The sequence below is a fragment of the Dermatophagoides farinae genome, chromosome 5 (assembly GCF_024713945.1).
Source record: "Dermatophagoides farinae isolate YC_2012a chromosome 5, ASM2471394v1, whole genome shotgun sequence".
NCBI lineage: Eukaryota > Metazoa > Arthropoda > Arachnida > Sarcoptiformes > Pyroglyphidae > Dermatophagoides > Dermatophagoides farinae.
In genome coordinates, this window is record NC_134681.1 from 3,387,501 (window position 1) to 3,411,908 (window position 24,408).

General features: G+C 30.4%; 1 protein-coding gene across 4 annotated transcripts in view; it reads left to right on the forward strand.

The window, feature by feature from the left end:
- LOC124499410 (uncharacterized) overlaps positions 1-22,623 on the forward strand; it is a 24,804-nt gene extending 2,181 nt beyond the window's left edge. For 2 of the 4 annotated variants that reach the window (XM_075731084.1, XM_075731086.1), the window contains exons 2-4: positions 14,581-14,713; positions 15,424-15,913; positions 20,386-22,623. In XM_075731084.1, coding sequence (XP_075587199.1) covers positions 20,680-22,623 — 1,944 coding nt within the window. In that variant the 5' untranslated portion in view covers positions 14,581-14,713; positions 15,424-15,913; positions 20,386-20,679. Of the gene's footprint in view, positions 1-14,580; positions 14,714-15,423; positions 15,914-20,385 lie in introns of those variants that run through there. The other 2 variants (XM_075731087.1, XM_075731085.1) reach the window with 2 other exon arrangements.
- The last annotated feature ends 1,785 nt before the right edge of the window (positions 22,624-24,408 follow it).

Genomic DNA, 24,408 nt, shown 5'->3' on the forward strand with positions numbered 1-24,408 from the left:
TATTTGATTGTGAAAATTTATTCATTCATTCATTCATCCATTTTTCGTTCTGTCATTATCATCGTTGTGTTGGCGTTTGATTTTGTGCAAAATTTATTTTGCAAGTTGAAATGATGAGAATATCAAAAAAAAACAGAACAAAACAGAACACAATAACAATGAAAACAACAACAACAACAACAAGTTTGTGTAAATACTCGAATTTGAATAAATTTGAATTTTTAAAATTCTTTGTGAAAATCCAAAAAAAAAATAGTCAAATATTCTAGCATTTTAGAAATTGAGATTTTTTTTTGGCTGTTGTTACTAGAAAAAAATCAAAGAATATCATAAACGACATAACGTTTTGCCGGTTTATCAGACACGATAGTTTTTTTTTCATAATTCATGTATGTATGTGATTCTCTTTGCTCTGTACTGGTTTTGTCGTTCATTTTTTTTTTCCAAACACCCATATATCACATACACAAACACGAACAAATAGTTTTCATTCTTTTCTACTTTTCATTCTCACTACTCTATGGATGAATGGATGAATTGAATTGAAGTGTGTGTGTGTGTCTGTGGTGTCTGTCTTTCATCCATTTATTTTCAGTGTAAACATACATACTCTTGTCATATACAAACAACACCGACAGCACCAGGATCCTGGTTTGATCATCATCATCATCATCATAATAACAATATTGAACGACGACGATGATGATGACGAGGACAAACACACAAAAAAAAACTCAACTAAATAAACTATCGAGCTTGTGTGTGTGTGAAAATAACCAACAACAAAAGCGAGAAAAAAAATGCCATATCCATCCTGAAAATACCAGAAAAAAATAGAAAAAATTTAGCCAATAGTGTCCAATATATAATGGCCTATAACAGGAAAAAAAGGAAATCCAATGGATAATGTGTGTGTGTGTGTGTGTGCGAATGCATTCATCGAGAAGAATTTCCTTTGAAATCTAGAATTTTTTTTTTGGTTTCCATTACAAATTCAATGAAATAGAATAGGTAAATTTTCAACTTTCTTTATCGTTTATTCAATTTTCATCGTCATCATCATTATTAGTGGGTGCATTATGCGAATAAAGATGAAAATAACAACAAGAACAACAACAACAAAAAATGTCACCTTTACACCAAAAACAAAGTTGTGGAATAATTATTATAATTATCTATATGGCGGCTTATTTGCATTTTGTTGTTGTTGTTGTTGTTGTTTTTAATATTTCAACGAGAGAGTGAGAGAGAGAAGAATGCCAAAAGAAGAAACCCAAAAGAAGAAACAAAACAAAGAAAATCATCCAAAAGATCATCATCATCATCATAATGATGATCAACGAAAAGCGAAAATTTCCCCATTTGACAAATTGTTTTATTGTTGAAAATTTTTTTCAGTGTTTGAAACGGAAATTTTTTTTCTTGCTGTTGTTACTTTGTTGTTTTCTTTCGTTATCGTTTCCTATTTGAATTGAATTCATTTATTTCGATTCGATTCATTGTGGTGGGTTTTTTGTTGGTGACAGTGTCACCAGCAATTTTTTTCCAGATTTTTAAATTCGGAAAACAAAAATATATAGGATAGATGGATGTTTCGTCATTGTCTTTGTTGTTGTTGTTGTTGTTGTCGCTGTTGTAGGATTTTTCTTAAACCAAAAAAACGATTTTTGGTTTAGTGCAGAAAAAAAAACCATATGTCACGCTTCAATTTCTTCTTCTCTTTTTTTTTATTTTGTTTTTGCTGCAGTTCATTCCCATTCTATTGTTATACACTCTCTCCCCGTATATATATTTTTTGTTAACCCTCGGTTATTATCACGGTTATTATTATTATTATTATTATTATTGTTGTTGTTGTTGTTGTTGTTGTTGTTGTTATTTTTCTCACTAATTCACTACCATTCACTATTCACTAATATGATGGGATATTTAATGCCAATTGATATCGTATAAATAACGTGTGCATTGTCAAATTCGATTCAATTCAATTCAATACAATCCAGTATATTTAGTTTGAATGAATTTGATGAAAATTTATTATTTCAACACATTGATAAAAAGAAAAAGAGAGAGAGAGAGAGCGAGTAAATTTCAACCAAAAACACCACCCTCTGGATAATAATGAAAATAATGACACACACAAACACACACATACAGTGGTTGATAATGATGATCGATCCAAATATCCGATTATCATTTTATATAAATGTAAATGATGATGATGATGATCAGCTATCTAGCCAGCTAAGATATGAGTGAAAAGTCAAACGTTTTATCAACCAGAAAAAGAGAAAGAGAGAGAGATACGTTTTGTTGTTGTTGTTGTTGTATTTAATGATGATGATGATGATGATGAACACATTTTGTGATCATAAATTATTTTCATTTTGTACAAAAAAAAACTGTCACCATGAATTTTTATTTTGTTCAAAAATGTTACCGTTTTTTGACAGTGACGATAAGATACAATTTTTTTTCTATTTTGGATGAAATGTATCTCTACACACACACACATTATTATTCAGACCAAAGATCAGTGAGTTCAAATTTGTGAGTATCATTACAATTGAATTTATTAATAATATGAGAATATTTTCATACTGATTGGTGGGTAGCCAGTGAAAAAAAAAATTGAAATGAAATAAAATAAAAAGATTCAAAGAGAACAATGAAACAAACAAACAAATCCATAAAGTAATTTGTCAGTCAGTACACACAATGAATTTGTGTGTGTGTGAATCAAAACAACAACAACAACAACAAAATTGAATGGATTTTACTATAGGTTCCAGTTTTTTTTTGTCATTCATTCATTCATTTATTTATTTATTAGGAAAAATATCGATAAAGCGCAGGAGAGATGGCAAGAAAATCAGTTCGAAATCAATTGGATTTTGATTTTTTTTTTTTTTTTGTTCACACCATACATTTCTATTTTCTTATCAATTTGTTTTTGTTTTGTTTTGTGTTTTGTTTATTTGCGTTTTGTTGTTGTTGTTGTTGGAATTGAAAATTTCGAAACAACTCTACAACAACAACAACAACGACAATGACCAAAATTTTATTTTTCCGTGTTCTTAGAGAAAAAAAAATGTCACCAAGAAAAAAAAATCACCACCTACATTTCTTGTCAAAAAATTTTTTTTTGTTTTCATCTAGATTACATCACACAAAATTTGATTCGTTTTATTCATTCAAAAATTTACTGATCTTTGGTCTGTATCTATGGTGTGTGTGTGTGTGTGTGTGTATATTCAGTTTCACATCATTCTTTTGGTCGTCCACTAAATGAATGATGATAAAATGTGAAATGAAATTGATTGCTATAAATAGGATATATATATATATCGGGGACAACCGTTAAATCTTATCATATTTAAACAATCTTTCTGTGTTGGTGGTGTGTGTGGCATAAATGTTTACCTGGTTTTTACTGAAGTGAACAAAAAAAACAAACTTGATAAATAAAAAACAGTGCTTAAATCTTGATTGAAACAAACAAACAAGCAAACGGAAAAAAACAAAAATATTTTTTTCATTAAAATTCTGATTAGTCATCTTGACATTTGTCAAATCATTTGGATTTTTATTCTGATTAATGATGAATCCAGAGTGGAGAACTTTCAAAACAAAACAAAACAAAAAAATTTTCTGCCTGTCATCATGATCATCATGATCATCATAATAATCATTTTATGGTAACACAATCGATTCTTATGGGCATTTTATCTATGTTTTTGTTTGTTTGTGTCATATGTGATGTGACAATGATCATTATGATCATCATCATGATGATGATGCTGATTCATTTGGATTTGTTAAATAAAAACAAAGAAAGCTTAGCTTATGAAACAAAAATTTATCCAGAAAACAATCCATTAATTAACAATTGATTATGCAACAAATAAATGAATGAATGATGATGATGATGATGGGCAATCGAGCAAATGGTCTCTCTTACTTTTCCTCTATTCATTGAAACATAAAACAGGAAAAGAAACAAACAAACAAAAAGAAAAAGAAAAAAAAAATGCGCTAAATCTTTCTTCAGGGCATTTCAGTTGACTGTTGTCGATGATTTTAAGCATAAGAAAAAACATTTGTTTTTTCTTTTCGTTTGTATACACACACACACACACACACACACAAACAGACACACGTTCCACACTTATTTATTGAATCCTGTGAATGAATAAATAAATGAATGAAAAATCAATTGAATGTAAATTTTGTAAAGCTTGCTATTTAGTGATCAAATAAAATAAAATAAAATAAAAAAAAAATTTGACCGATGCTGTTATGTTTATGTTAATGTGTGTGTGTGTGTGTGTGTTTGTATATGTGCCGCATCAATCTTTAATGGATTCTTCAATGTTCATGGTGGTGGTGATGGTGGTGGTGGTTGTAAAAAAAGCATCTCATGTGTGTGTGTGTGTGTGTAACATCAAAACGGTATTTTTTTTTTATTCATCCATTCATTGATTCATTTTAAATTCAATATAAAAATAAAAATAAAAAATATTGCCATTTGGATTTTTTTTGTGCTTCCATATAACAAGATCAAAACAACAAACAGGCTACCTGTTTACCTGTTGCTTTTTTTGTTGTTGTTTTTGTTGTTGTTGTCGTAAAAATCTTTAATCATCATTGTGTTTTTTTGTTCTTGTTGTTGTTGTTGTTGTTGCGATTGAATTATTGCTTTGTTTGACACTAAACAAAAAGATTAGTCTATGGCTAAACAAAAACAAAACAAAAAAAGTTAATTAATAATTGTTATTGCCGTGTTGTTGTTGTTGTTGTTGTTTTTTTTTTGTTTTTGAAAGATGAAACCACTATCATCGTGATGATGATGATGTTGATGATGATGGTATAAAGTGAATGAATATTTACAACAACAACAACAAAAATAAATAAATGTTGCCATCAACAACAACAACAACAACAAGGTTGAGGATATGATATGTGTGTGTGTGTGTGTGTAGGTTTTATTTTTCGTTGTTTTCAACCAAAATGTGTAAATACGGGGAGAGATGAGCGAAAAAAAAACTGTAATAAATTTGTTTGATGATGGATAAATGCGATGGTCTATAGTGAATGAATTGAAATAATCAAGATGATGATGATGATCCGATAGGTTAGGCCAGTGTGTGTAAGTGTGTATGGTGTTTACTTTATTTTCGAGGTCGAAATTGGTTTTTTTCTGTTTCATTTCGAAAGTGTTTTTTTTTCTCTGTGTAAGAAAAAAAAATGAAGTTGGCTGTTGCTACCACTACTACTACTACTACTGCTGCTGTTGTTGTTGTTGTTGTTGTTGTTGGAACACACTTGGACTGATTGAAATGAATTTATTTTACAGGAATCCATTTTTTTTCACATGATGATGTTCAGGAATTTTTATTTTCTGGGTTTATTTGTTTGTTTGTTTTTTGATGAAAAAAAACTTTGTACATTCATGATGAACATAATCTGCCATTACTGATGTTGCTTTATCGACAAATTGTTGCTAGTTGTGTGCCAATTGATTGTTGAAATAACGACGACGACGAAGACGACGATGAAACCTGATGATGATGATGATGAAGTAAAAATCCACATGGAAAAAATAATGATGTTTTTAGCTAAATCTTATGGAGAGAAAGAGAGAGAGAGAGAGAGAGAGCTAAAGGAGCTGATCCTGATCAGCTACATCAGGATCAAGATCATTTATCAAATCAAGAAAAAAAATGATCATGATGATGATAACGATGTTCTTTTTCATGGATAAAGAAGGGGCATAAATTTTTCTTTTTTTCCATTTCACAATCTTTTTCAATTCATTGCAATTTTCTTCCTGTTGCTGTTGCTGTTGTTGCCGTTGTTGTTGGTTGGTTGTCATCCATTAATATTTTGATAAATAGTCGTTGTTTTTGTTTTTATTTTTCTGCTGTTTTTTTTTGTTCTGGTTGACCCATAGCACCCAGAGAAAATATACATTTGCGCCTCACAAGCTTTATTCGTGTTTGTTTATGTGTGTTTGTGTTTTTTTTTCTTCTTCTCCTTTTTCTTGGATAATTAAATCAATCAAATCAATCAATTGAAAATCAATTAAAAACGCAGATATTGTCCAGTCATTTATTGAAATAAAAAAAAAAAGAAATTTCTTTTCAAATTTCCAGAAAAAAAATCCCATTACATGCTATACTATAAAATTATCCATTAATGATGATGATGATGGGTTTTTCTATTTTGATTTGTAAAAAAAAAAATTTTATTCCATCAATGAATGCATTTGAAAATAGCCAGCAAAGGTTGTGGCAAATAATGATGATGATTTTCAATTGTTACGTCCTCTTTTTTTTCCTATTTGATTGTCTTTTCTTTTTTTTTTCGTTGTAATCGAATACGAATGAATGGAATGAAATTGGTTGCTAGTTGGTTGGTTGGTTGCTTGTTGATGATCATAACCACACACATACACACACACACAACCATTATATCAACATGATGATGATGATAGTCATTCGTACAAAATCATGTTTTTGATGATGATGATGATGATGATAATGATTACCATCGTCATCATTCGTATGTATTGAAAATAATAAATGTTTTGATGATTGACAATGAATGACTGACAGTTTTTTTTTCACTCATTTCCTATATAGGGCAAATTGAATAATGTATTGTGTGTGTGTGTGTGTGTGTGTGTGTGTCAGTTGTATTTTTTTTAAATTTTCAAAGTTTTTTTTACGCCCAATTTCAAGCACACACACACACACACAGAAAAACATTGATGATGCTTCTTTAAATTATCTATAGAAATGCTAATTTCAAAATCATTTGTTTATTGATTGATTGTATTAAAGAAATCATTCACAAACAAAAAAAATCGATTCAATTTCAATCCTTTGAGTCATTTTCATGCAAAAAAAAAACAAAAAACAAAAATTACATTTCAATGTCTTTTTAATTTCTTGAAATTTATTATCATCATTCGTAAAAATGTAGGACATGAAAATCTGTTTATGTTTTGTTTCGTTTTTTTTGATATCATTATCATCATCATCATCAAGAGATCAACTTGAATTTTACTTCTTTTATTGATGATGATGATGATGATGATGATGATGATATCAGATGTTGAAAATCAGATAAAATGCAAATGTGCAATTGCTAATCTTTTCATCATTCAAATTTCTGTGTGTGTGTGTGTGTGTAGTTGTATTTATGGTTTTTATCTTTATCAATCATCAATAAAAAAAAATCTAAATCTGAGTATATCATTTGTATATCTGTGTGTGTGTGTTGGGAAAAATCGAAAAAAAGCTAGATCGATTGATAGAATACATCGATGACAAATTACGATTGATGGCTATTTGATTGTGTAAAAATACATATATATATACCAATTATTATTATAATTAATGATGTGTAATGAAATCGGATACATACAGACTAAATTAGGTTAATCATCAAAAAATACGGTGGAATAATAGAATCAAAATGAAATGAAATGAAAAAAAAGCAAATTAAAAATGAACAATTGAACACAATTCAATTCACACTCGTTTTTTTTGCATAAACAAATTTTTCATTCATTCAATTTCACGCCTGGTCGGCTGTCTATTTTTTTTTTTTTTTACTCGAGAATAATAATATATTGTAATCTATAAATCCACCCATTTGTTTGTTTATATTCCAGATTTATTATTTTTCAATTGAATTTCAAAGAGACAGAGAGAGAGAGAGAGAGAGAGAGAGAGAGAGAGAGAGAGAGAGAGAGAGAGAGAGAGAGAGAGAGAGAGAGAGAGAGAGAGAGAGAGAGAGAGAGAGAGAGAGAGAGAGAGAGAGAGAGAGAGAGAGAGAGAGAGAGAGAGAGAGAGAGAGAGAGAGAGAGAGAGAGAGAGAGAGAGAGAGAGAGATTTTCTCTCGATTTGTTTATTTTTTTTTTCTGTTGACAAAAATTGTTGTTTTCGTTTTGGATTTACAAAAAAAAAAAATTTTTTTTTTTGTTTAGCTGGTCAATTACCAAAAAAATTTCATTCAATCCATATTTTTTTTTTGTTGTTCCATTTAGTCATTGTTATGGATATTTTAATACGGCACTTGAATGGAATTGAAGATTTGAAATTGATAACAAAATTGGCATTTTGTCATCATCGGTGGTTGTAACACATATTTCTTTTTCATTCATCAACTCCACTGTGTTTGTGTGTGTTTGTGTGTGTAGTGGATTATATTTTGTTTGTTTGTGTAAAAAAAAAAAAAAAAATAATTGGCCTACGATTATCATCACCATGATCATGATCAGGATGGGATATCAGTTTCATTGTATATGAAACATAATAGTTTTCAAATAGTTTCTCCATGTGTGTGTGTGTGCGTGTTTTTTTTTTCAATTATTGAAAATTGAAAATCTACATTTTCCATCATGTTTTTTCTTTTCATCAAAAATTCAAATTCAATTAAATTCAAATCATTCACCAAACAACCAACCAACAATCAATGAAAATAATGATCACGCCTCATTTCTTCACTTATCACTCACTTATCATATATATATTTTTTTCAATTTAGGTCTATTTAAAAGAAAAAAAAATTTTGGAACAATTTCACACATTTCACAAACAAACAAACAAACAAACAAACAGCACACAATGTTTCTATCAATCAATCAATCAATCAATCAATCATGAATGAATGGATGAATGATTGAATCCTGTTGTGATAATAATAGCCACCTATTGCAGTGAATCAAACACACACACACACACACACAAAAATATGTTTAATCTACCGTATAAAATGAGTAACATTTTTTTTTGTTGTTCCAGTCTATCAATTGTATGTATGTGTTTTCCACGTTTTTTTTTCTCTTGCATTCAGTTGAAAAATTTCTCCATTTTGTTTCCATTTCATTTCACATTTTGTCATTTCACACACACACACAAAAAAAAAATTCTCTATTTAAACTGCTACTGTATGATGATGATTCATAACAATAGGTTACATGTATGTTTTCTTTTTTTTTTTGGAACATGGATTTTGGAACTACCTTATACTTTTGTTTTGTATATAACGGTATTGTTATTTTATTCTAAGGGCCGGGTAGGCAAATTGAGGCTGATTAATTTGTGTGTGTATGGTTCAAGTGTTAATCTCTTTCTCGGGTCATATAAACACGGGCAGAGATTTTGTTGTTGTTCTCAAAACGCTGTTGGTGGTTGGTTTGGTTGATGGTTGATGAACCAAGGATTTTTTTCTTTTTCTTTTTTGATTTTGGTTTTTAGGATCAATGATGGAAATTTTCATTTTTTTTCCTGTGTGTTAATTCTCATTTTTTTTTGTCAATCTTTATCATCTGTGATTTAGATCCAGAAATTGAAACTCAACCAAAAAGCTTATTACCGACACACACACACACAAACACTGAGTAAAAGATTTTAAATTGTTTGCACTATAGTTGAAACTCGTAAAAAAAAACTTTGATTCATAACATTTTGTTTGATTGCTACAGGGGATTGCTCAAATGTCATCGTTGTTGTTGTTGTTGTTGTTGTTAAATATTATAATTGGTTACAATTAAATCACATACGCTCAAATAGACAGATTTTTTTTTCATAATTTTGTTGTCGCTACCTTTAAAATGTAATAAAAAATAGAAATATAAATCCTCTGTCACCCATACAAAAAACATAATCGTCTTATGTTGAATCACCAACCAAATACCACGAGAACCAAATTGGAAAAAAATGTGCGTGTGTGTGTATGCAAAATTTATTATTGTTGTTGTTGTTGTTGTCAAATATCAATCGCAAACCGCAACAAACAAACAAACAAACATATTATATCAAGCATAATGGGTGGTGGTTTTAATCCATTTTTTTATCCCCGTTTTTCATTTACAATTGGCTGTTTTTTTAATAGTTTCATAGTACAAACGAAAAACCATACCCTGAAATTCAATTGGTAGTTGGACCAAAAGAAAAAAAGGGGAAGATATCAATTTATCGATGATCATGAGGACGATGTGATTTGATTTAATAACATGTTTTCAATTACAAACACACACACACAATTCAATGACTTATAATCATCTTGTTCTATCTCTGTGAAAATTATTCTTACAGTTAGAATTTTTTTTGTATTTTACAAAAAAAAAAATTTAAACTCTATAATCATCATCATCATCATTTTTTTAATCGCCTACAACACACACACACACAAATTTCATTGCAATAAATTCAAAGCCACTAAGGCTAATCAGCTAAATAGTTTTTTCTGCTGTGTTTTTTTTTGTCGTTGTTGTTGTTGTTGTTGTTGGCCGGTTGTAAGTTTTGTTTCGGTGTGTGTGTGTGTGTGTGTGAATGATTCTTTGTTTTTTTTTATTCGCTTGGCTGAATTCATCATCATTATTATTATTATCTGCAATGTCATTCTAGTTTTGTTGTTGTTGATGATGATCATGATGATGATGATTGAATCTCTCTCTCTCTCTCTATCTCTCTTTATCCATATCCATGTTGTCGATCATCATTCGTCCATGGATTGTATCCTATCATTTTGTTGTGGATTCTCTATTTTGTTGTTGTTGTTGTTGTTGTTGTTGTTATTGTTGTTGTTGTTTTTCAACATTATAAATGTACATAGAATAGTAATAAGTGAGGCCACGACCTAGCAAATAAAACGAACAATGAACATTGATGATGATGATGATCATTGGTTATGCAGCTCAAAAAAAAAACAAAAACAAATTGTTATTGTTGTAGTTTGAAATGATGATGATGATGATGATGATGCATTATTATCCATGTATTCATTTTTTTTCAACAAAATGTTTGATTTTTATATATATAGTTTATAAATTCTTTATAGTGTAAACATAATTGAATATATATGAACAAAACAAAAAAAATTCTATTTCCAGATCCAACGAGGAAAACGTTGATGATGATGATGATAATGACGAATTATCATTTAAAAATGATTAAATCAGATTATCATCATCATCATCATCATAATAATAATAATAATGACGACGACAATGACAATTTTATAATGATGATGATGATGATTGTAAGCCAAAACAAAATAAAAAAAGTACTTATAATTTGATTGCAAATTGAAAATATAATGATCTATAAATGATTTCGATAATGACCAACAACAACAATGATATAATGATGATGATAATAATAAAAGACAAAATATATATCAATTTAATTTGATATGCTAATCAATCATTTTGTGTGCGCGCGCGTGTTTGTGTGTTTGATTTCCTTTGTCCGGTTTGTTTTTTTTTTTTTTTTTTGCTGTTGCTGGCCAGTGTATTAGTTTGTTGAAAATTATATCATTGATGATTTGTTTACAATTTCATCATCAAAATTAATGATTGATCGCTTGCTGCTTGCTGCTGCTGCTGCGGCTGTTGCTTTATTTTTCCAATTAATGTCGTTGTTGTTGTTTTTTTGTGAAAAAAAAAATAAAAACCAAAAATGATCCGTTTCCGTTTGTTAGTTTTGTTATTTGAAACTATCAATGACAACATCAAGTGCAGGTATTCAGATGATCATAGTCGATTCATTCAGGTGTCAATCATATATATCATATATATATATGGTGATAAAACGAGAAAAAAAAAAAATCAACAATCTTGGTTTGATTTTAAATTTTTTTTAAGGATTTTGAAAATCAAATAGAAAAAAAAATCATTTGAATAATAGGGAAAAAAAACTTGCGCCTTTTTCAAATTGATTTTTTTTCCATCGTTTTTTTTTTGAATAAGAATTTGAATCAACAAACAAACAAACAAACAAACAGACAGACAAACACGATTGATTTTGGATCAATCGTGTGAATTTATTTTTTTTTTTCGTTTTCTCGTTCGGCTAAATCAATGAATAAATGAATGAATGAATGAATGAACAAATGATGATGATGGGGCTAATTTGAATTTCAAATTTTTTTTTCAATTCAAAACACACACACAACAAGTTAAGTGAACGAAGAAAAAATTTGCAATTGCAATGATATCATCAGATTCAAATGATGATGATGATGATCAAAAGAAAATTTACCGAATACTTATTTATTCGTTCGTTTGTTCGGTTTTTCCGCCATGAACCACAAAAAAAAATTTGGAGTCAAAGAGAAAAAAAATGAAAAACTTTTGCCGTTATATTTGCCAATTTTCACATAATTTATGAGTGAAAAGAAAAAAAAATCACTATATTCTTGATTTGAAATTTGGAACATTAAATTTTTGTTTTTCATAAGATTTATTGACCTTTACGATTTCTCTACCATTATCATCATCATCGTGTAAATGAACTGGACAACAACAAATTCTCTGGAATCGATATCCAATCAACTAACTAGCTAATATGTTGTAAACGACAACAAAAAATCAAATGAATAGTTTGGCACACAAACAAACACTGTGAAAAAAAAAATGATCCTAATCACGATGATTATGATGATGATGATGACAAGTACGTGTCCATTATTTTCATTTCATTGAAACAAATTTGTGAACCGAAACCCTTTATTTGAAATAAACATCAGTGAATGAATGAATGAATGAATGAAAAAAATGATTCGATGATTCTGGTTTCTGAATAGACAAAAACGTATGGCCATCATCATCATCATTATCATCATTTCTGATGATTTTGTTTCATTCGCATTCATTTTTGATCAAAATCGAACCAAAAACAACAACAACAACAACAACAACCAGAAGAAAATAAATAAATTTTGAGCAATTTTTTTTTCTTTTTGCGTACGAACATTGAATGCAAATGAGATTCATTCCATTCCATTCAATCACATGGAATTACATGCACACATACTTACACATACACACATGCAATATATATCTGAATTGGTTGAATGATCGTATGAATAGAATAGAATAGACGGATGGATGGATGGATGGATAGATAGATTTTGACCATTAACATTTGGTTGTCCAGTTGTTTCTGTCTCTCTTTTGCTTTGTATTGGTTGATTCATTTTTTCCGTTTTTTTTGTTTTTCTGGTCTCATCACACACACACACACACAAGCATACACGTTTATTTTTTGGTCATCACCACCATGATTCAGTTCATTCTAAATACATGCATTTTATTTGTTTATTTGTCCGTCTATCATATCATATCATTTATATATAAACGTAATGACGCCCTTGCTTCCAGAACAAAAAAAAAAAAAAAAACACAACCAACAAACGGTTTTGGTGGAGAGAGAGAGAAAAAGGATATGACAAACAAACAAAAAAAAAAAAACAAGAAAAACTGAACGTGTCTACACTATGGTCTCTATATGTCTTTGAATGAATGAATGAATGAACCGAACCCAGAAAAAAAAAGACCAGACACATGATTAGCACAAAGGCAAATCATCATCATCATCAGGATGATGATCATCATAATAATAATCATCATGATAATAATAATAATAGTAATGGAATACATATGATCAGAATACGAAATTAGATGACCATTGTATAGTATATGTGTGAATGTTTTTTAGAAATGAAATGAAACAAAAACAACAACAACAACAACAAAAACGTAATATCCAAACACACACACACGAACAAACGAAAAAAGCTTTTTTTTTACCCAATATGATGGTTATTTTTATTTTTATTTTTCGGTTGGCCATGGCAATCCAATTTTTTTTTTCATTCATTCATTCATTTGTTGTTGTTCATTTAGAGTTATTTTTTGAAAATTTAGTTCAATTCCCCCTTTTTTAGATGATGATGGTGGTGGTGGTGGCCATATGATAAACTAATCAATGATGGCGTGATGTGATCACCATTACCACCACCACCACCATGATCTTGTTGTAGATGATGGTGATCTTGATAGTTTTTTTTTCTAAAAAGATTTGAAATTTGAAATACCAATCATACACAGCACACACACACACATAAACACAAACACAAACACAAAGAATTTTTTTCTTTTCTTTTTTTAGTTTCACCGACCGACAGATATGCAAATCATTTTTTTTTCTTTCTCACTTTTGCATTCATTTTCTTCATTAATTCATTCATTCATTTATTTAAAAGATTAACATCATCATTCAACATACATACATACATACATAATCAACATTATTATCATTTTCTTTGCTTAATATATAATATCATTACAACATTTAGATTAGCTTTTCAACACAAACACATACAGTTCTTTCGCATGTATTGAACAAAGTGGAAAAACAACAACAACAACAACAACGACAACAACAACAACAACCGCCACACATCATCATCATGATCATAATCATATAATCATCATCTAGACAAATATAATGAACATAATAATGATAACAAGATATCGTTATTTTTATTTTATTTTTTTTTTTTTTGCTAATTATGATGGCTATTAATTAATTAGTGTCAATTAATTAATTCATTTATTCATCAATACAATACAGTCTGTGTGTCTGTGTTTGTTGTTTCTGTTTATTTTTCCGTAATTTTTTTTTTTTTGTAATTTCCGTTGTTTTTCTTTCCATTGATCATTATTTGTTGTTACAATGTATCAATAATTTTTTTTTTCTTTTGTATTTTTGAATTTTCTAGAATCAACTCATCATAACATGGACAATGACAATTTTGGATTTTCATGAACAAACAAACAAACAAACAAAAAAAATGGTGAAAGGTGAAAAAGAAAACACTGATAATGTGATCACATGGCAGGAACAAAAAAATTGTTCGTTTTTTCAATCTTTTTTTTTTTTGATTTGATCAATTAATCGTTTAATACTGACGGATTGACTGACTGACTGACGGACTTAGTGTGGCTAATTATTAAATCGAATATAAATCAATATGTCACGCCTACAACAGCAACAGCAACAACAGCGACAACACAAGGAAACGTTAAACGTGGATTTTCTTTTTCTTTTCTTCTTCTTCTTCTTCTTTTTCACGAAAAAAAAAGTTCACAGATATTTGCCAATTACTTTTTTTTTATATTAATAATCCTTCGATGAAATCTCAATCCAAAAAGGCAGAAAAAAAACTTCACAAGTTTTTCTTCTTTGAACAAAAATCAAAATATAAAATATAAAAAAAATTCACAAGGAAATGTAGCCGATTGCAGATCATCATCATCATCATCATCATCATCATCAAAATCAATTAATCTTTTCCATCCATGACAACGAAGACCACGACTCAGGTGTACAACACACACACACAAACAAAATCACCTTTAAACATGATCGTTGTCATCATTTTTTTCCAATTCATGCGCGTAAAAAACAACAAAAAAAAAATTTTTGATTGATTTAATTTCTCTGAATTCATTTCTCAGTCATATTCCATTTCATATTTCATTGAGATGAAATTTTTTTTATTTATTTTTTTTATTTGCTTAAATCAATCATCAAAATAACTTTGTTTCTTTTTTTTCTATAGATTTTTTCTTACGTTTATTGCTTTGTGAACTATCAAATGGAATGATTATGATGATGATGATGATGATGGCGAAATTAATAATGATGATGATGATGATCATGATCATCATCATCGAAATGACATCATCATCATCATCGACATCAAGATTATTATCAACAAAATCGACGACAACGACAACGACGACGACAACGATAACATTAAGATGATTTACATTGATAACAAGCTATATCGACATGGACATTGATTCTTTTCAATATTTTTTCACATTGTGTGTGTGCGTTATTTGTTATTTCTGTGAGTGAATCCAAAAAAATTTTCATTTCAAAAACATTGATAACGGCGGAAACAAAACAAAAAAAAAAACAATTCAAAACCGAAACAACCGAAAATCAATAATAAATTCTTATCCTAGTCATCATTATCATCATCATCATCGACAAACAAAACAAAACAAAAAACAACGAAAGCTCAACGAAACATCAAAAAAAAGGTATGTTGAACACACACACACAAGCAACAACAACAACAACAAAGATGACCAATTTTTTTTGTCGATTAATCTGGCACGTAAACAAAACAAAAAAAAGTAGATTAAGATTATATATACTGTGGAATGATGATGAGATTGATATACAAAATCAAAACGATTTCAATTTGTTTGTTTTGTTTCGCCTTCGCCAATTGAAACCTACTACTACTACGATGATGATGATGATTATCTTTTTTTCGTCAAAAAAAAAAAAATAAATGTTTGCAAATCCATCTAGAGATTGATGCGAAGAAAAAAATAATTAATCGATCGATTAATCGTTTTGAGGTGTGGGCTTAGTTGTTGTTGTGATTATTTTGTTATGTTTCCCCTCTGTTTTTTTTGTTTTGTTTTTGTTTTTTTCGTTGTTCAATTGGTCTACAGTTTGGTGATGATAATAATCCATCGTATATATATGCAACACTACCACCAACATTGTATTGAACATTTTTTTTTCTTTGAAAAATTGATTGAAATAAACCAATGAATGAACGAAATCTTATCTGTAGAAAAAAAAATGAAAATTAAGCTAACCTTTCTCTCTCTCTCTCTCTGTTTTGCATTACCAACCAAAACAATCTGTGCAATCAATCAATCGATAATCATCCACTGTTATTGATTATCATTTTGTTCATCTCTCGCTCTCTTTCTCTATGACTCTCTTTTGACATTGAAAATTTTACTGAAATTGAAATGAAATGAAACAAAAATTTTGCAATGAAAAATTTTTTCATTTTATCGAAAAGTAAAAAAATCATCATGATGATGATGACCGATTTGAATGAACTTTTTTTTTCTTTTCATTCTATTTATCGATATTTTATTTTTTTTCATCGGTAAGGTGAGAAAAAAGGTCATCGAATTCAGAATTAATAGTGTCAATTTTTAATGAATCTATTCCTGTCTGTCTCTCTGTGTGTGTGTGTTTTTTTGATTTTTAACCGACCGGAATTTCATTTTTGCCGCGAAAACCAAAATCACAAATATCAACAACAACAACAACAAATGATGATAATGATAAAATTTTGTTTTATTCATCAAAATTTTTCTACCTCTCAACACCTGTTGTATGTGTGTGTGTGTGTAGGCGTTTTGTTATAAACAGAAAGCAAACAAACAAATGTAAAACAAAACATTATTTTTATCGAGGATCATTGGCAACCGGAGAAAAAACTTTGATGATGATGATGATGATGATGATGGGCCACCATCAATGCAAGGAATTTTTTTTTCTGGCCACTTGTTGTTGTTGTTGCCGTTGTTGTGGATTCTGCATCAAATCCAATCAAAAAAAAAAGACTTAAACCTTGTCCGGTATTTGTTTTCTGGTTCGCCCACCCCAATCATTTCATCATCATCCTTTTTTTATTTGTATTTGGTTGAAATGTTTGCCAAATAAATGAGAGAGAAAAGATGATGAACGCCAGCAGCATGCTGGTTATTTCATTCAAAAAAAAAAAAAAAAAATTTCTGTTGACATAGAGCATGTGTAGGCGTTGATGATCACATCACATCATCGCACATCACAATCCATCTTCTGTGCGTGTTTGTGTTGTGCAAACATTTCAAAAAAAATAAAAAAAAATTCTTTCAATTGAACAAATGAGAAAAGAAAAAAAAATTGATTAAAGAATTTTTTGTAATTTTAAAACTCATTTTGACCATATTGATGATATGGCCAATTGTTTTTTTTTTTTTTTCTGAAGATTTTCAATTCAAGTAAGAAATGGTGAAAAAAATGTACAAAATGTCAAATCTATTGTCAGTTGTATTTGATGATGATGATGATGATGATGAGATCATGCTGTTGTTTTGTTTATGTTGATGATGATGAACAATATGACAGGTGATTAACAATATAACACACACACACACGCATGCACAAACCGAATTCCAACCAAAATAGGTTCATTTTAGACATTGAATGACTGACTTGAATGATTTTGATATGATATGATGATTTTTTTTTTGATGTCCTGGTGTTTTTTTGTTGTTGTTGTTGTTGTTGTTGTTTTTTATCCACATTCATTGGGCCATCAAATTTTTGTTGTTTTTTTTTGTTCGTATAGAATTATTTTGATGCACGATTCGCGTTTAAAAACACATATATTGATTGTCATCAATAAATAAAGTCAGGTCAGGTCATTTCATTGATCCATTGGATTTTTTTTTTTTTTGATTTTGATTTTTCAATCTATCTATCTACGCACACAGTGGGTATTTCTTTCATAGTTTTTCTTTTTTGGATTTGAAATTTTTTTCCATCATTGATGATGATGATGATGATGATGACTAACAATATAAAGCCTCTTCAAACACCAGAAAAAAAACCCCTATAGTAATGATTGAATAAAATAAAAAAATTGGCTGCCTGCTTCTAACAGTAAACCTGAATGTATCCATCCTATTGAATGATTGACAGCTGCAGCAGCAGCAGCAACAGGCTGTTGTTGTTGTTTGACTGTTGATCTTTGATCATCATCATCATCAGTAAATGGGCAGTAGATCTATAGGATTGGCCATTGGAATTTTCTTTAAATCATTGACAACCAAAAATTCCATGCCGAATGAAATGTATGAATAAATCTCATCATCATCATCATCATCATCATCATCAGTATTTTAATTTTGGAATCAAAAGGAACAAAAAAAAAAATTTCACTTTCAATTTTATACCAAAACCAAAAAAAAAAAAAAAAACAAAAAGTAAAAAAATCTAACGGAACAAAAAAAATGATCATCATCATCTTGTTGTGGATTTTTTTTTCTTGCCGTCAAATCAATTTATCAATTTAAAAATGTTTTTACAAACTCACAACAGGTTAATTGTGAAGTGAAATGAAAATTGAATGAACATCAGAATTGGACATTATATCGGATATACAAAATCTGCCGTTTTCAATTTCACTTCTTCTTCTTTTTCACTGTTCTGTTGTTATTGTTGATCATTGTTGTCCATCGTCATCATAATCATAATGTGGCCAATAAGTTTTTTTTTGTTGGAAAAAAAAGGAAACAAGAAAATAAAAAACAAGTAAAACATTTGAAAGAAAAAAAAATCAAGTAAAAATCCAATGCTATTTGTGTGTGTGTGTTTGATGATTCGTTAGCGTTTTTTTTTTTTTATTTCTTTCGTTCATTCGTATTTGATCGTCTTCATTTTATCTTTGAATGTTGATGATAATAATGATGATGACGGCCGATGACCAAAAAAAAAGAAAAAAAAACTAGCTAAAGTTTTTTTTTCTTTTTTTTTTTTTTTTTTTTTACTTGACTTGATCCTGAAGATGTATATCCTACTACTATGTATTGACTTGACTCTTGTTGGTCGGTCGTTCGGTCGGTCGGTTTTTCGTTTCGATCAATGGATGGCTAGATGGATAGATGGCTGATTGATTGGATGATGAAGACTGAAACTGATGTTTGAATGTGTGTGTGTGTGTGTGTCTGTGATGATGATCACGATAAATAGTATGAATGAATGGCAATGAGCTATGATATCGGCCATTGAATTTTTTTTTTTTTTTTTTGCTAAAGTTTCAAATGGTCAGCACAAAAAAAAAGAAAAAGAAAAAGAAAATCATACCATATATCCATCTAAGCCTGACTTATTGATGAAATGATGATGTGTACGATGGCGATGAAGATGAAAATCAAAAAAAAAAATTGAAAAAAAACATAATCACCGGTCACCAGTTTGTCCGAAAATTTGTTTGATTGATAAAATCAGTCAATCGAATGAAATATATAGCCCACCATAATATACAGACAGACACACAGAAAAAAATCAATACTTTATTCACGGGAAATTTGTCCGAAAACTTTTAAGGAAACTTTTTTTTAAAATTCAAATTAAAATTTAATTTGTCATCATCGATATTTTATTCGGATTTTATTATCATCTGGACTAACAAAATCTCAGTTTCAGATGGCAGAAGATGAAAAAAAATCACGATAAAACTTTTTTCTTGGACTTCTTTTTGAAAATTCACTTTAATTTCAATGATGATGATGTCATTGATGACTTAATCATCATCATCATTTTAAGTAGAAATAAAAACCGTTAAAATTTTAGTCGACTTTGACCATTTTTATTATCATTCGTTTTTTTACTGATTTTCTAATAAAATTTTTCTTTTTAAATTTAATTTGAATTTTTTTTTTATTTTTTTTTGTCTTTTCATCCCTAAATCATTTGGATTAAATTTTTTTTTCGTTTTGGAAAACAAAAAAATTTTGTTCATCGCCATTTCCATGGATTCATCCACCGATCGTTTTCTGTGTGTGTGTGTTTTTTTTCTTCTTTTTACCCAAATTGACCTGCATGTCAAAATGGTGGTCATCATGATGATCAACTACAACAACGGCAACGACGATAACAACAACAACATTTCAATCGACGACTACGACCATGACATCGTGGGGAAAAAAAGTTTTGACAATTTTTTTTCGTCTTTCTCTCTCTCTCATTCTATCTCTATTTGAATTTAATTTGACTTTCAGTGTTTGTGTTGAGATAATTGATAAGATTACTGTCATCTTGAAATCTTCAATCTAATCATTGTGTGTTTTTGTGTGTGTAAAAAAAATACTGAAACAATCAGTGGTCCAATCAAATTTTCATAATAAAAATATTGACCTTACTACCACCATCAAATATATACGTTTATAATCAATTTTTATATATCAACTTAATATCAACCAAGATACAACAACAACAACAAAAAATGGCCACTGGTTCATCATCACCATATCTAAATCACCTGTCCAATGCACATGAACAGCAGGCACATTTAATGCAAGTTGCAGCTGCGGCTGCCGCTGCAGGAGGTGTCTATGGTGGTGGATCACGTGAACAATCACAATCATCTGGAACAACATCATCAATAACAACATCAAATTCGTCGGCAGCAGCAGCCGCAGCAGCAGCGGCAGCAGCCGTTGATCTTAAATATTCAATGCATCCACAAGCTAATGGACATACAACAGCGGCTACATTAGGTCAACATCATTGGTCATCATCGTTAGGTTTACAAACATCACTTGGTACATCGTCTAATCATCAATCACCACATGGTCCATCGCCTGTAGGTAGTATATCATCTCCACATCAAATGAGCCATGCATCAAGTGGACAAGCAGTTGCGGCTGCTGCGGCAGCAGCAGCAGCTGCCGCTGCTGCTGATATGCAAATGCCAAATCCGTGGGCCACAGCCGGTGTAATGCATGGTATGCATCATTCACATCATCCACATCATCATACTGCTCATCATCCACATCATATGCATCATAGTCCAGATATAAAGACACATGGTGGTGGACATGGTCAATCACAGAATGGTACAAGTTCATCATCAACAACGTCATCAAATGATCTAGCATCGATACATGCGGCTGCAGCAGCTGCAGCAGCAGCAGCACATCATGTACATGCCGCGGCACATCGTGGTACACCTCATCAACATAGTATGGCACCAACATGGCATCCAATGTCATTAACGATGTCTGGTCATCATCATCAACATCATCATCCACATCATCATCATACTGGTACACCACCGCCTCCTCCACATAGTAATGGTGGTTCCCCATTGCATCAACATTCAATGGCAGCATATCCAAGTATGAATGGAATGTTAGCTGCTGCAGCTGGTGGTGGTCAAGCATCAATGCTACATCCAGCTATGCGTGGACATAGCGGTCTTAGTAGTGATTTAAGTATATCAATGCAAAATGAATTAGTATCACGGTTAGATGAAAAATCATCATTCTCAATGGGTTTATTAGGATCATCCGATTCGTCTATACCACGTGTCCATTCAGGAAGTGTAACCGGTACTGAAAGTGCAGGCGAAGAAGAAACACCCAGTTCTGATGATCTTGAACAGTTTGCCAAACAGTTCAAACAAAGAAGAATCAAATTAGGTTTTACACAAGCCGATGTTGGTCTTGCATTAGGCACATTATATGGCAATGTATTCTCACAGACGACGATTTGTCGTTTCGAAGCATTACAGCTTAGTTTCAAGAATATGTGCAAATTAAAACCATTATTAGCTAAATGGCTAGAGGAAGCTGATTCTACGACCGGTTCACCAACATCGATCGATAAGATTGCTGCTCAAGGAAGAAAACGTAAAAAACGTACTTCGATCGAAGTATCAGTGAAAGGAGCATTGGAAACACATTTCCATAAACAACCGAAACCATCAGCTCAGGAAATAACATCATTAGCCGAACATTTGCAATTAGAGAAAGAAGTGGTTAGAGTTTGGTTTTGTAATAGGCGCCAAAAAGAGAAACGTATGACACCACCAACTGGACAATTGGATGGTACACCTACATCAGCAATGATGATGAGTCCACCACCGGATGATGGTATGCATAGTGGAGGGGGTAGTCCACCATTATCGATGACACATGGCCATCTTTCACATCATCATCATCATCATCCACATCATAATAATAATAATCATCATCATCATCATCATCATGGTCATCATCCACCACATTCACCGCCTTATTCACCACCAAATCCTGGTCATATGTTATCAGGTAATAATGGTGGTGGTCATCAATCTGGTCATCCTGGTAATGGTGGTGGTGGTGGTAGTTTAAATCCAAATGTATCAAATCCTAATTCGATCCATACACAATTAACGGCACACTGACATCAAGCGGCACTGGGCGGCATATCATCATTATCATCATCATCATCAACATCACCACCACTACTACTACCACAACAATCATCATCATCATCATCATCATTATTATTAACACCGTCAACATCAATAATATCAATGTTTAATCACAATAACAATTATCATCGACAACAGCAACAATATGGAAGATCGAATTCAATAATAAACAATTCCAATTCTCCATTATCAATGTTATCAAAAACATCATCATCATCATCATCATCAACAGCGTCATCTGTATCGATAAAAACAATGAATATTTATAATAATAATCAAAATGATCAACAAACAAGTGATAATCAAGATGAACATCATCATCATGAATCGATAATGATGTTAAAATGTCAAACAAGAATTAAAAACGATGATGATGATGATGATGATGATGATGATGATCAAGATGATCAAGATGAAGATGATGATACTGATGTGAGCATTGTCAATAATAAAGCCGTCACAGTTGCCGTTAATAGCCAATTACACCAACCATTACCACTATTATCATTTCCTATTACACATTCATCATCAGCATCGAATATTTTTTCATCAAATCTAAATCATCATCAACAGCAACAAAAGCAATTTATTCCATTTTTATCAAATTTAAATCAACAACAACAACAAAGATCTACATCCTGTTCCTCTTCCGATTCAGCAACATCATCAAAAATGTTAACAGCCACATCTACATCGAATACCAAAGAATCATTATCATTGAAATATTCAACATCAACACCACCAGCACCACAACAAGAACCACCACCAATATCATCATATCAATTTGATCATCAGCAACAACATAATAATGATACTGGAACATTTCTTGATACATTATTATCCAGGGCATCATCATCATCAACAACAACAACAACATCATCAGGTAGTTGTTTATCAAATGAAATGAATTATAATCATCATTGTCAAAGACAACAACAAATGATTGATGATGATGATGACAATAATAGACAACAACAACAAAAAGATGATGATGAAAAACAGAATCAAATATCAACAACAAAACAAAATGGACATAAACAAAACAACAACAACAACGACAACAATCAATGGATGATGATGATGAAAATGATAATTCATCATCAACGACGACAACAACAATGACATTGAATAATAAACAAATCAATGATTCGAAATCATCACCATCAATGGATGTGAAGGAAAATTTACGAAAAAAATCAAAATTGAATGAAAAAATTGATGCGAAAATCTTGAAATGCAACAATGAATCAGATGATGATAATTTGGATGAACAAATGATTGGAAAAAAGAATAAAAATAAAACCAAAATAAAATTAAAGAAAAACAGAAATAAAAATCAACCATCATCCGATTGTCATAATCTAGATTTAATCAATAAATCAATAAGTACAAAACAAGAAATCAATGATGACGATGATGATGATGACAATATACAATTTGAAACAAATTTTATAAATACAACAATTCATCATCAACAACAACAGCAGCAGCAACCACTAGATCAATATCGGCAATCAATGTCGAATAATAATTATTTTATGATTCAGCAACAGCATCAGCAACAGCAGCAACAACAACAGCTGCAGCAGCAGCAATCATCATCATCATCATCATATGGTGGTTATAATAATTTTATTGGTTATCCAAATATAAGCTATTCTGGTGGTGTTGGTGGTGGTCGTGGTGAGGAATCAATTCATCAACAACAACAACAACAACAACAATTATATAATCGTCGTATGGATAATTTTAATT